The 13,387-nt window shown below is 43.9% G+C and overlaps 1 protein-coding gene across 3 annotated transcripts; it reads left to right on the forward strand.

Annotated features, from left to right (window-relative positions):
- Positions 1–1,207: 1,207 nt before the first annotated feature.
- GPR161 (G protein-coupled receptor 161) lies at positions 1,208–13,285 on the forward strand. Of its 3 annotated transcripts, XM_032207414.1 has the most exons (7): positions 1,208–1,268; positions 2,518–2,628; positions 2,728–3,139; positions 3,672–4,396; positions 5,868–5,972; positions 8,955–9,086; positions 10,494–13,285. In XM_032207414.1, the coding sequence occupies exons 3-7, from the start codon at positions 2,772–2,774 to the stop codon at positions 10,739–10,741; spliced, it is 1,578 nt and encodes a 525-aa protein (XP_032063305.1). In that variant the 5' UTR covers positions 1,208–1,268; positions 2,518–2,628; positions 2,728–2,771; the 3' UTR covers positions 10,742–13,285. The 3 variants fall into 3 exon arrangements, with proteins under 3 accessions (XP_032063305.1, XP_032063303.1, XP_032063304.1); XM_032207412.1 differs by having other exon boundaries at positions 2,518–3,139; XM_032207413.1 differs by having other exon boundaries at positions 2,518–3,139; positions 8,955–9,074.
- Positions 13,286–13,387: the final 102 nt, after the last annotated feature.

Consider the following 13,387-nt stretch of genomic DNA (forward strand, 5'->3'; position numbering starts at 1 on the left):
GGTACCGCTGGCTGTGAAGGGGGTAAAACCCTTCCGGGATGCACGAAGAGGGGGGCAGTCCCGCTTTTCTGCATCGCTGGGGAAGGCTGGCATTAGGGATGCACAAGCACAGACCTAGGCTGTCCTTTGCACCTCCAAGTATACCTCTTTGCTTCTTAGGAAAAACACCCCTTGCAAGACACCTTTTGTATTACTTTTAATAGTTTCCGGGGAGGCTAGAAGGTTAACAATTGAGATGTGCCCCTCTCTACATGCCTGACTTGTCCCACATGCTTGGGTGAGTGATTTCTCCTGCTATGGAAAATGGATTCCTGGGTTTAAGCCAAGCCTCTGAGCCTTGAACAGGGCTCTGAGGTGCCACAGTGGTGGGACGCACAACTCTGTCCCCCCTGGAGCTGAGAAGTCCTGGGGCTTACCAAGGATGATAAACCAAGCAGAGCCAGGCTGTGACTACAGGAATCCTAGAACCATTAGGGTTGGAAAAGCCCTCCAAGATCATCTGGTCCAACCATCCTCTTACCACCAATGTCACCCACTAAACCATGACCCCTCAGCACCAGGTCCAACCTTTCCTTGAATACCCCCAGGGACGGTGACTCCAAGACCTCTCAGGGCAACCCGTTCCAATGCCTGACTGCTCTTTCTGAGCAGAAAGGTATCCTCATTTCCAACCTGAACCTCCCCTGGCACAACTTGAGGCTATTCCCTCTAGTTCTATCACTGGTTACCTGTGAGAAGAAGCTGACCCCCAGCTCCCCACACCTTCTTTTCAGGCAGTTGCAGAGAGCAGTAAGGTCTCCCCTGAGCCTCTTCTTCTCCAGACCAGACCCCAGTTCCCTCAGCCGCTCCTCACAGACAGGACTTGTGCTCCAGGCCCCTCACCAGTTTCGTAGCCCTGCTCTGGACATGCTACAGGACTATGATGTAGCAAGGGGCCCAAAACTGAACACAGCACTCGAGGTGCAGCCTCACCAGAGCCGAGAACAGGGGGACGATCACCTCCCTGCTGGCCACACAATCCCTGAGAGGAGCACGGCGAGCAGCGCCGGCGGAGCCGCGGCGACCCCCTCCCCTGAGCAGGGCGGGGGCTGTCGGAGGGAAAATGGAGGGAGGCGGCGGTGGGTGGGGAGAGGGAGGGAGAGGGGGCGAGCGCGGCGGGGCGGGGCGGGGGCATGGCGGGGGGAGGCCGGGCGCCGCTCCGCGGGCGGCTGCGGGGGGTCCGGGCCGCCCTCAGCCGCCAGCTCCCGCCCTGGCGAAGACGGCGGCGGGTGAGTGCGGGACGGGGCAGGGCGGGGGGCGCCGGGCCCCGCTCTCCGCCGAAGGGGCGGGTGGGGACGGTGCGGGGCTGCCCGAGGCGAGGCGAGGGATGCCCGGGGGAAGCCGGCCCCCGCCGGGCCCCCGGCCTTTGTTCGCTGCCGGAGGGAGCGCGGGGGCAAAATGGAGGCGCTCCCCGAGCCCTCGGGCCGCCCCCCTCAGCCGGTCGCCGCTGGGTGCCCGTCGGGTTTTCTGGGCGCTTTCTCCTCCTCCTCCTCCTCCTCGTCCCGGTGAGGCGGGACCGGGCGCAGCCCTGAGGGGATGGGGCGGCCGGCGGGCACCCGCGGAGGGAAACTTGAGGGGAAGAGCCAAAGAGCTAAGCTGCGTTTTACAAAATACGGCCCGATAATGCCTTCACTTAGGCTCTAATCTAGTTAAAAATCAAGGAAGAGTTGGCTTGGCAGCCTGACACTGCTGCCGAGGGGCCCAGCAGCCTCACGGGTGGAGGGGCGCTGGGTGTGCCGGCCGGTTGGGAGCAGCGGGTGGGCACGGCCACCGCTGAGGTAACTCTCTTCAGTCCCGGATTTCCAAACATCAACTTTGCATTGAAAAGTTGGAACCAAACTCTTTGTCGTCTTCAAACCCTGAGATGGGACAAAATGAGGTTGCGAGTCAGTGGGGTGGGTGCTGAGCACTGAGAAATCGCATTTTAAGGGTTCTCAAACGTTATTATAGGGTGGACCACAGCTTAATGCAAAGTGTCTATTGAACCTGCTGTACTGAAGGCTACTTCACCCTCATCCTTCAATACTGGTGATAAAATTGAATTGCTGATGTAGCTAAGATGATTGTGAACATGGAGAAGTGAGATTTGGAGAGTAGTGCAATGATCCCTGAGTCTTTGAATGTTACTTGGCAACTGTTAACAAAGTCAGCAGGGTATGACTAGCCAGGCATCCACAGACCAGCAACAAATGCTGCATAGGCAGAATACTGGGTAAAAATAGGGATAAACAGGCAGAATTTAAAAAAAAAAAAAAAAAAAAGGGGGAGAGGGGATGGAATGTTTAAAAAAAAGTGTATTTTAAATAAGAGAAACAAAGACTAATAGTTACATTATTATTGTTTCTTCATGGCCTAGATGAAGGGACTGTGAGATGTACAGCTCATAAGTATGGCTTAGAAACAAATAAGATACCTAGAAAAATTGTAAATAAAATGTATTAATTTAGTTTCCTTTCCCTCCCTTTTTTTGTCTTTCAGATAGTTTCTTCACTTTTCTAGGCGTGGCTCTGTCATTGACTTCTAGTGTACCTGTAGGCAATCTCCTGTCCCTTCACTTTCCCATCTAAAATGGTTTCCTGCATCCCACAGGTAAAGTTTAATTAATGCAGACAAATGGTCTCTCCTCCTTGGAGAGGGTGTGAGGAAATCTTGCCTGAATGTTTCTGAGTGGTGGTGTTCTACTTCTAGCTGCTCAGCATGTCTTGGCTGCTCCTGCTCTGTGCGCTCTGACCATGAGCAGCAATTCCTCCCTCAGCAATGCGAATGGCCTGAGGAACCTCACCACGCAGGAGGACGGCGCAGTCAGAGTCACTGAGTCCATTGCTATAATCGTCATTGCTATTTTCATCTGTTTGGGCAACCTTGTGATTGTTGTCACCCTCTATCGGAAGTCTTACCTTCTCACATTGAGCAACAAGTTTGTGTTCAGTCTGACACTCTCCAACTTTCTGCTCTCCGTACTGGTGCTACCTTTTGTTGTCACCAGCTCCATCAGGCGGGAATGGATCTTTGGAGTCGTTTGGTGCAATTTCTCAGCCCTGCTCTACATGCTGATCAGCTCAGCCAGCATGCTTACTCTTGGACTCATAGCTATAGATCGGTAAGCAGCTTTTTATAATGAATGATAACTGATTGCCTAGTCATGCGACAGGGTGTCTTGTTGGCTGTTCATAGAGTGGAGAAGCAATGCACTGGATCACACTGAGTGCTGTTGCAATGTCATTTTCCTTCAGCCTCCTGTGAAATTTTGACAGAGAGAACAGAAGACAGTGTTGTCATGATGATATAAACTGACAATACATTTAGATTTTTTTTATGTTAATGATGCTGTAATAATGTATTACCTGAGAAACAAGAAGTAATGGTTTAAAATTCCATATTATACTCTACACATATAGGGACAGATTTAATAGATATATTTGTGCCTTCAGCTGAGTTTTACAATCTTGTCTGCAAAGATCTATATTCTTATATGCAATTATTCTTAAAAGAGTCCCTAAGGCTTGAGGTTTGGAGAAAAGAGCTTGTTCTATAAGTAGAACTATATATCAACATAATTAAAATATGCTCTTTTTTACTGTACATCTATTGTGCTCCTGTTGACTTTTTTTTTTTTTTTTTGTGTCCTCCAGGTACTATGCTGTCCTGTACCCTATGGTTTACCCAATGAAGATTACAGGCAACAGAGCAGTGGTAGCTCTTGTGTATGTGTGGCTACACTCCCTTATTGGCTGCCTCCCTCCTCTCTTTGGCTGGTCATCTTTGGAATTTGACCAGTTCAAGTGGATGTGTGTGGCCGCCTGGCACAAAGAGGCTGGTTACACTGCCTTTTGGCAGATCTGGTGCGCATTGCTGCCTTTCGTGATCATGATGATCTGCTATGGGTTCATATTCCGTGTGGCTAGGATTAAAGCCCGCAAAATCCACTGTGGTAGTGTTGTCATTGTGGAGGAGGACTCCCAGAGGAACGGGAGGAAGAACTCCAGCACCTCCACGTCCTCCTCGGGCAGCCGAAGGAACGCTTTCCAAGGGGTTGTGTACTCTGCGAACCAGTGCAAAGCCTTCATTACCATCTTGGTAGTCATCGGCGCTTTTGTTATCACATGGGGGCCTTACATGGTAGTAATTACATCGGAGGCCCTTTGGGGAAAAAACAGTATTTCCCCTGCCTTGGAAACGTTAGCTACGTGGTTGTCCTTTTCCAGTGCCATTTGCCACCCCTTAATTTACGGACTGTGGAACAAAACAGTGCGCAAGGAACTTCTAGGAATGTGCTTTGGGGATCGGTATTATCGCGAGTCCTTTGTTCAGCGGCATAGGACTTCGAGGTTATTCAGTATTTCCAATAGGATCACAGGTAAGACACATAGCTGCAAAAGGTACTCTCTTAATACCATTAAGAGCAATGTTGGTGTGTGTTTGGCATGTTTCAGAGCTCTGTAAAAAGTGGGATGTTTCTGGAGGCTTCAGCAGTCTTGTTTGGTTTATTGCAGACACTTGGAAGAAGAATGTTTTTTTGTGGGAGTTAACCTCTTTCTCCTACTCTAGTAAAATTTTTCCTTCTAGAGAAGACACAGTGATGAGGTTGATAAAAAATTATTTTTTTTCTCTGAAACTGTTTTCACATACCTGCCATTTCACTCTATCTAGATTTGAGCACTACAAGCAGTGCATTTTGCAACACATAAAGCACACTAGCTTTATGCTGCAAGTCTTTGAGATTCACTAAAGTTACTAAATCTGTAAATTCAGGTTTTAGTTTTAGTGGTTGTGAAGAAAAGATCATAAACAGTGTTAAACTACATAAAGTACTAAAACTATTTGATGTGTCCCTAAGTTGCAGGCTGAAGACTCCAGATGCTCAGAGCTTCTTTTTTTTAGGTAGTAATACAGTGAAATTCTGATTTTTTGATCCTACTTAGAATCTTCCAAAACCAGGAAATCTTTATGGTGTTCCTTGGGGCATTTTGTGCAGAGCTGGGAACTGAAGTTATGTAATTGGGAACAAAGATCTGAAATGTAGAAGGAAAGGGAGAGCAGCAAGACCTCTGTTTCTGCAACCTAGAATCACAAGGAGAGACTCCCATTAAATGAAGGAGTTGTGCAGCTGCAGCCACATCACAAGTTGCGAGAGTGCAATAGATCTCTTAACACTCCTCCCTTCCATATATCTGTGTAGAGGAGGTGCTGTGGATGAATTCATTGGCAACTGGAATGGGAGGGAAATGACAGATCTTTTTCCAAGCGATAAGAAACTGATAGCTTCAAATTTGCTAGGTGTACCAGCTAGAGGCTGGTAGAAAAAAAATAATCTTCCTGCAGGATCCAAATACAGCATCTGTGTAAGAATCCTGGATTTTTCTCCCTTCTTGAGGAGTTGAGAGAAGCTGGGTGTCTCAGTGCCCCGGCCTTGCAGGTAAACTTCCTGCCATGCTAATGGCCCGTTGCAACTGCTGGTGGCTACCAGGTTGTTTTCTGGCTAGAATGATTCTGACAAATGGCCCCATCTCTCTCTGTGTACGCTCTGTGTTTAGCCTGGCGTGCTGATAAAACGGGCAATTGCAAAGAGAGTGTGAGGGGGAGAGATGGTTCAGGTAGAAAGGAAACTTGCCATGTGGAACGACTCCAAGGATATGTGAAAGCTGCTGACTTTACTTCTAAGATGAGAGGTCCAGGTGCTGTGCACTCTGGATGAGCAGGGTAAGATTTATGTGTTTGTGTGGAATAAAGTAAAGTTGGTATTACAGGAAGTTGTATTACTGGAGGAAATTTTTACTTTTATAGACCCCTTAACCATCTGTTGTGTAATGAGAATGAATCTTTTGCAGATTTGGGGCTGTCCCCTCATCTTACTGCCCTCATGGCAGGTGGACGGCCATTAGGAAACAGCAGTAGCACAGGAGACACAGGTTTCAGCTGTTCACAGGATTCAGGTAACTAAAAAATCTCTTGCTCTTTTCTTGGGCAGAAGTTTGCACTTGTAACTTGGCAGAACTCTCTGGGACAGTCTATTTGCATACTCGGATGACTCTTGGTGGATGGATAGCATGAAGCATCTGTTCCAGCTGTCACAACAAAACTGCTGCAGTTCTTTTCCTCCCTTGCTCTCAGTGTATGTATTCACAAAATACTGTTTACTCTAAGGAATAATGACCCTCACTTGGTAATGCTTCTAGGGAACAGGAAACACTGCTCATGCTTTTCTCCTTCAGTCTCTATCGTTCTTCAGGGTCTTTCCCTGTATCCACAACGAACAGAGCAACAAAGTGCCATGGAGAATGCTTCTCTGTTTCCTAGTTTGCAATAGGCCTTGTCACAATTCATCCTGCAATCAAAACATGGCCACTTAAGATGGTTTCAGCTTGGAGTTGCGTCACTACTTAACATCTCAACTGAAGATGGTTTACAAAAACGGGAAAAAGTGCTCAGGCAGTAATTTTCTATTCAGAGCTGTAGCTAGATTTTTCTGGTGGTTATTTCAGCTACCACCCCGTAACTGCACTGTAGTTATTTTAAGGAGTATTTCTGCTCTATATTTCTCACTTCCCTGGGGAGCCACTGGAACAGGCTCCCCAGGGAAGTGGTCACTGCACCGAGCCTGTCTGAATTTAAGAAGAGATTGGACTGTGCACTTAGGCACATGGTCTGAACTTTTGGGTAGACCTGTGCGGTGTCAAGAGTTGGACTTGATGATCCTTAAGGGTCCCTTCCAACTCAGGAGATTCTATGATTCTATGATATACACCAGAGGGTGATCTAACATTTACTTGGTATCAGTGGTTTGTTTCTTACATTTCTAAAGGAAGTGTAAGGAGCTGGGATTTATTCTGGTAGTGGTTTTATGCTGGTAGCTCTATGCCTACTGTGGGTATTCTGCAGCCATATATTATAAATGAGAGTAACATTGTATGAAACCTGCCTCATTTGAGAATATGGTACGTTATCATCTTTTGAGGAATGATATCAAGCAGTTTAAACAAACCAACCAAATTCATATCTAGTACCATTAGAAGTGCAGCAGTTGGTTATGGAGGGGATACAGTACATCTGGGAGTGGATGCATAGTTCTCCACTGTGAAATTGGATGCCTTTACTAGGAAGAAGTAAAGAGCAGAACGAAGTCTTAGTTCATCTTCAGTGCTACCCGCTGCAGTAAATGATCCTGTTGCCTGCAGTGCAGTGCCTGTACCTACCCTACCATGGTAGATGGAGGCTGGACTTTTCACAGTGTAAAAAACAAACAAACAAAAAAACAGGTGAAGCTGTGAGAGATTAAAAAAAAAAATACAAGCAGTGCCAGCTGTATACAAAACAGTGAAGTGGGAGATCTGAGTCCTGATATCTAGAAATGCTGCCTCAGATCAGTTATTCCAAAGGACAGATCTACCACATAAGAGGCTGGTCTCTTCACTAGCTTCATCTGAAAAAACACAGTGAACCAGCACACTCAAAAAAAAAAATGTGCTAAAATTCTGTTTCACAGAAGAAATTATTTCTTTCTTGCTAGCACCACCTTTCCATTATACACTGTATTTCTGAGGAGGATTCTGTATCTTTCGAGATCAATAAGTCAACTATTTTCAGTAGACACAGCCTCAAACCCCAGCTGATCCACAGAACAACACAGCAAGTTGGTAGCTTACTTTGTGCTGTGTCTTAGGTCAGCAGCTCATTCTCCTGTGTACTGAAGGGAGGCGCATGGCAGAGCATGCAAGTTTAACTGAAAGAAAAAATTATCGCTTTGCTGACAATTCATTGTTATATAGCAAAGACTAGACCTATTGAGCAGCATGTTGTTCTAGAGGTACGTTCCCACTGATGTCTTTCTCTCACTTCCTGTAAAATTGGCATTGGAACACCTCTTCATTACAAAAAGAATAAATTTGGGAATTAAAAGCATTGAGGTGGATGAGGAGGGATGTGAAGTCGCCATCTGGAGGAGTTAGGAAACCTGTGAAGGCTCTTTGTCCACGGCTTGTTGCTGTGTGACAGGAGTAAGTGGACTGAAAGTAAAGTTTTAAAGATAGAGCCAGGTGAAGCTGTGCCTTGCGACAGTGGTGACTCTGAGGGCTGCTCCCTCAGCATAGTCCTAGCATCTCCCCGAAATACTTGCTTTGCCTCTCCCCTATACAGCAGAGACAGCAGCATTGCTGGTTACAGGGCTAGGTTGCAGTTGTGTGAAACCATTGCAGAGTTGTCACGGTGAATTTCCTTGTCCTCATACACTCTGTTTTATATTGGAGAGGTGCAAAGCGAATCCTGGGAGGTGAAAAAAAAAAAAAAAAAAACTCATAAGCTGAAAAACTGACTCATCAGACAAAAATTATTCCCAGACAGCAAGCTTTTTTTTCCTATTAAAATACACTTAATGAAAATCAAAATATGTTGTCAGAGACAAAGTAAATTGTACAGAAAAATTCTCCAGTTCAGATTTCCATTTGTCTGATTACAAGCATGACATTTGGCAGCTCTGGTTGTCTGCTTCTCAAGTGGCCATTGTTAGCCTCCGTCTTGATTAGGAGATGTGGAAGTTGCCCTCAACTTCACCCTTTATTTACTGAAGGTAAGGTTTCACCTTTGCCTGATGTCCTATTGATATTATAATCTCTGTAGTTGAGCATTTTGGAGCTGCTTGAGGTTTTAGATTGCTAATGAGAAAATATTTCCAAAGCCTTTCAATGAAAACTCTGATCTTGTTTTTTGTTTTTGTTTTTTTGATCTTCATCTTCATCTTTGCAGTATTTAATTGAAACTGAAATTTACCCACAAAAGCTGTGTTTAGATATCTTTTTAAGGGACTGCTGTAGACTGAAAAGTTTTTGCCACCGCTTCAATTTGGCTCATCTTTTCACATGACTTTGTTATTGCATGCTGGTGTTGCTCTGTATTGCCTGAGAATTCTTGCTTTGTTTCAGGAACAGAGGCAATGCTTCTTGAAGACTATAGCTCAGATGGCCCTTCTGTCCCACACTGCGTCTGTCCTCCTCGAAGGAGGAGTTCAGTGACATTTGAAGATGAAGTTGAGCAAATTAAAGGTGGGCTTAGGGGTAAGTTCTCCCCCCTTTCTCTTTTCTTTCTCTTTACTGAGAATATTTATCAGTAGATAGAGGTGGAAATAGATGAACCATTTACAGTTTTCTTTTCCAGTTAGCTCACTTGTTTGTTCTGTGCTATCATAGTGTTAGTGTGATGATCTGTAAATATGTCATGGTTAGTTTAATTTCAGCTGATGGTTATGAGAATATGGACTATAAGACGTGATAATTGGTGTCTGTTTACTAAATAATGACTGTGGACAGAACAAAAATGAACAGAATGCCTCCAAGTATCAAGTAATAATTAAGCTTGGCTGATTTTTATGTTTCTGAAATAATAAGGTTTCCTATGGAATTTTCTCTTCAAACATCTCAGCAAAATTTATTTTTCCCTCTTACAAGGGGGCAGACATCTAATTTTTATTTTTTTTGTGTGCAGTTCAGTGAAGAAGGGAGGTGTTAGTGCAAAAGTTCTTTGTGGGTTTAGCAAATTTTAATTGTATTTCTGAGGGTTTTCAAAGTGACTGAAGCTTTTGATTCCAGCAGCCTCATTTAAAAAGTGCATTTAGAATGAACACCTGTGTCTTTGACCTCTTCTGGTGTGCAAAACTCTAGCTTCTCCCCTGGAAGTGGAACTGAGTTCCACAGTGTGGGCTGGAACAAATTTAAGCCTAAGGACAGTAGACTGCTGATTTTTTTTTTTATTTTTATTTTTTATTTTTAACTACATGGAAGAAGCTCTTGGACTTTGGGGATTGTAAATCCATAAACACAAAATCTGATGTTTGTCAGTTTTAAAACGTTGTAAAATTGTTCTTATGCTCCACTGTTGATGTCAGTGAAGTATGAGATCTTATTCCAAATGCAGTGGGAATGCCTGGAAGGTTTTAAGTCCAGTTTACAACAGAGGAAGTACAAATTGAGAGTGAGAGTTCTGGTCCTGTCTTCTGAATGAATTCTTGCCTGATGCCAGGCAAATATCATCGTCCCTAATCCTGTAGTCTAGTAGGTAGAAACTGGGCTGTCAACTTGAGTTGGGTATAAATTCGGACTAATAAACTCCTGTGTGCATAGACTGAGAAAATCATTCAACATACACTTAATTACGTTAAACATCGTGTATGGTTAACATATAATGTTAAACATGTATGTAGGGATTTTGCTCCATCAGATCTCATTTGTTTTCACTTGAATTGGAGGTAGTCTTCTTCTTAACCTGTGGTCACTCTGAAGCTTTGTGATTGTAGAATGATTTGGGAATCCTGGTACTTCTTGGTAGATGTGCTGTGTAGGGTCATTACTTTACAAAAGGCATGGTCATAACTTTTCAAAATGATCAGTATTCAAGCATTTGCACAGCCATGTTGTTAGACTGCTAATGTTCTGATACACTGCTGATTGTTTCTTCTTGTCTTTCAGAAGCTGCAAAGAATTCTGTTCTTCACGTAAAAGCTGAAGTCCATAAATCTCTGGACAGTTACGCATCCAGTTTAGCCAGGGCTATTGAAGCTGATGTGAAAATCAGCTTGTTTGGGGAAGGTGCTTTACCAGGAGCTCTGTTCCCTGTGCGGACTCTGCCAGGAAGCAGCATGAACGCACGGCGTGGTATCAGGCCTCATGCTAGCCAAAGACTTCAACTGCAGAGCATCGATGAAGGGAATATTTGACAGGAGGACTAGAGGAAAAAAAAATGGAACAAAACCACTAAGCGGGACCTACTCTGTCTATTACTGTTTTAATGGAAACAGGATACCTTGTTGTTTTCAGTGTTTTTTCAACACTTGAAAGCCAGTTGAATTCTGGTACTTGCATCAGCATTTCACAGCAGTGTTTGCTTACTGTTTAGGGTGCTATTGACTCTTTTGTGCCGTGTCTTAAGTCTATCACAGAAGGCATAGGAATGCAGGGTTTGGTTTCCTCAGCCAAATCATTAGTCCATCAAATCTTGTGTCCATTTTTGGCCAAAGCTGATAGAGGAATGAAAAAGGACAAGTATGTGCAGTATTTAAATAACAACTGTAGTGATACTTTTCTGGCCACCTGGATCATCAGTTTATACTTGATAGCTGGAGTGTTCTGATAGGAGCTCATACTTTGGATACTACATACAGTCTTAGTGTCACAGACTTCCAAATGATGAAGCATGGACTTCATTAAGGGACAAAAATTGAACTTTACCAATAGCTCATGCACATCAAGGTTCCACTTACCCTTGCCAGCAGATATTTCTGGCTGTTTGTCAGAATGCTACATATGAAACCGAATTGTACATTGCTTCTGCTTTACGAGACACCAGCTGCTCCAGATGTAACGGGTAGGAGCACACCAGTGCTGGAAATAGCACAGGTATTTGGGGAAACTGTCAATGCAGAGTTCTTAGTTCTCTAAGAACTTCAGTTCCCTGGTTTTGCTTTTACTCAAAGGGCATGCTCTACAGCTGCAGGAAGACAGGATATAAATATGGTATTACTACTTTAATGATATATTCAGGATTCATCTTTTGTATAGAAGGAAGTTCTATGAATTATTTTTTAATCATGGGGGATGTAGTATTTATGCAATAATTACCTCAGTGCATATATTTCTTGGAGTTTTAATTCATTAATCTGTAGAATAAGAACATTTAGCACTTACATTGCACTTTGCATGTTTCAAGCACTGTACAGACATGACCTTGTTAGGCCTGTGTGAGAGGGCTGATCAGCACTGCTTGCCAAAGGGAAATGCAGCAATGTGTTAAGCTGGAAATGAAACTGGCTGCAAAGGTGGAAAGATTCTTTGAAAAAGAATCTTTTTTATGAAAAGAGAGATGAGGTAGATCTTAGGAAAATGCCCAGCCTGAGGAAGCTTTCTGTGCCTTCTTGGGCTAGCCCCTTTCTTCCTTTATGGGGGTTATAGCCCTGCCTTAACGCTTATTTCAAAGATGTAAAGGAGACATAAACGAGTAGGATGATTTCTCAGGTCAGTAGCAGGCAGACTTACGGGCCGATGACTTGCATTTATTTTCACTCTCTGTTCTCCCTATCCCTCCTTTGAAGTGTTTTCTCGTTAGAATTGGTTTGAGTTTTTGCAGCAGATTCTTTGGAAATTGGGGGCAGAATGTTTACATCTGGGCAAAAACTGTGTGTGTGGTTGTTAAATTATGGCTGTGCGCAACTTGCTCAAAGGCACAGAAACAAACGGTCTCTGAGGGAGAGCCTCAGTCCAATACTGTATTTAGACATCCTGTTTGTCTGTGTTCCCAACTGAGAAATATATTTCAGCACAAGCTTATGTCTATCTGTGGACAAAGCAGCTTGACTTTGAACTAGCCTGAATCCATTACATTCCCATGTAAGATTTAACTGCATGCTTAAAATTCAGTACATGGTTTGCTGATTAAGAACAGGCTCTTAAAGCAAGAACACTTAAGTGCCAGGAAGATGGCTCTTAGCATAACTCAAGATGAAATGTGTAGTGAATTGAGCCTGCTTTGGGCTGTACAGGGAGTTAATGTGCTAATGAGTAAAGTATTGATCCCAGCTCCTCACTCCTATATTTTTATTTTTTATTTATTAAAACTTTTAGTATGTTAGATCAATTGGCACTGAGGGGTGCTTGTTCAAAACCCAAATCCCAGTATCTGCCAGGAAATGCCCTGCACTGAGGTCATTATTGCTCTCATTAACGTTACAGTCACGGTTGTTCAGAGTAGTCAGCACTCCTTAGGGTATGCACTTCCCTCAGATGGCTTGAAGTATTTTATCTGCGTCCCATTTATTTCACATTCCTGCATCAAAAAGTTGAGTAAAGGTGTGGGAGTGCAGAAAAAGCACATCGTGTGAGTCTCAGTGGATAGTTGTGGAGTAAAGCTGGTGCTAGGCCATAATGGTTTGTATTTAGGAGTGAGAATTTCCAGGGCACGTGTGTAAGCACAAAATTATCACTAGTGTCGTGTAGAAAGCACATTTTTCACAGAGGCACTGAGCCAAACTCAGCCTTCAGGCAGGTCAGTGGGGCTGCAACAGCTTGTGCCATGACTGACTTGGGCTCTCAGCATTCGTTTCACTAATCCAGTATTTAGCATTAATGCTACTATTTTTGCTAACCAGATCATAACCTTTCCATAACTGTTATTGCCAGAGTATAATTTTTTTACTTGTCAGTAGCAAAAGCAGCAGTTACAGAAACGCACACACTCTGTAAAACTGTATTCGCCATCTTAAATACAAAAGAAAAAAAAAATCTGGTTTCTAATGGACCAACATCTTCGTTTAGACCGCTGTTAACTTAACTTAAAACTGCTTTGGGATGTTTTTGTTCAGACGCGTTTC

This window comes from Aythya fuligula, chromosome 1 (genome assembly GCF_009819795.1).
Source record: "Aythya fuligula isolate bAytFul2 chromosome 1, bAytFul2.pri, whole genome shotgun sequence".
NCBI lineage: Eukaryota > Metazoa > Chordata > Aves > Anseriformes > Anatidae > Aythya > Aythya fuligula.

Bases quoted from the DNA above. Each gene is read 5' to 3' on its own strand.
- GPR161 (XM_032207412.1), top strand. From the start codon at position 2,697: ATGTTTCTGAGTGGTGGTGTTCTACTTCTAGCTGCTCAGCATGTCTTG. The intron at 3,140-3,671 runs GTAAGCAGCTTT...TGTGTCCTCCAG, and splicing joins GGACTCATAGCTATAGATCG to GTACTATGCTGTCCTGTACC. The intron at 4,397-5,867 runs GTAAGACACATA...AATCTTTTGCAG, and splicing joins TATTTCCAATAGGATCACAG to ATTTGGGGCTGTCCCCTCAT.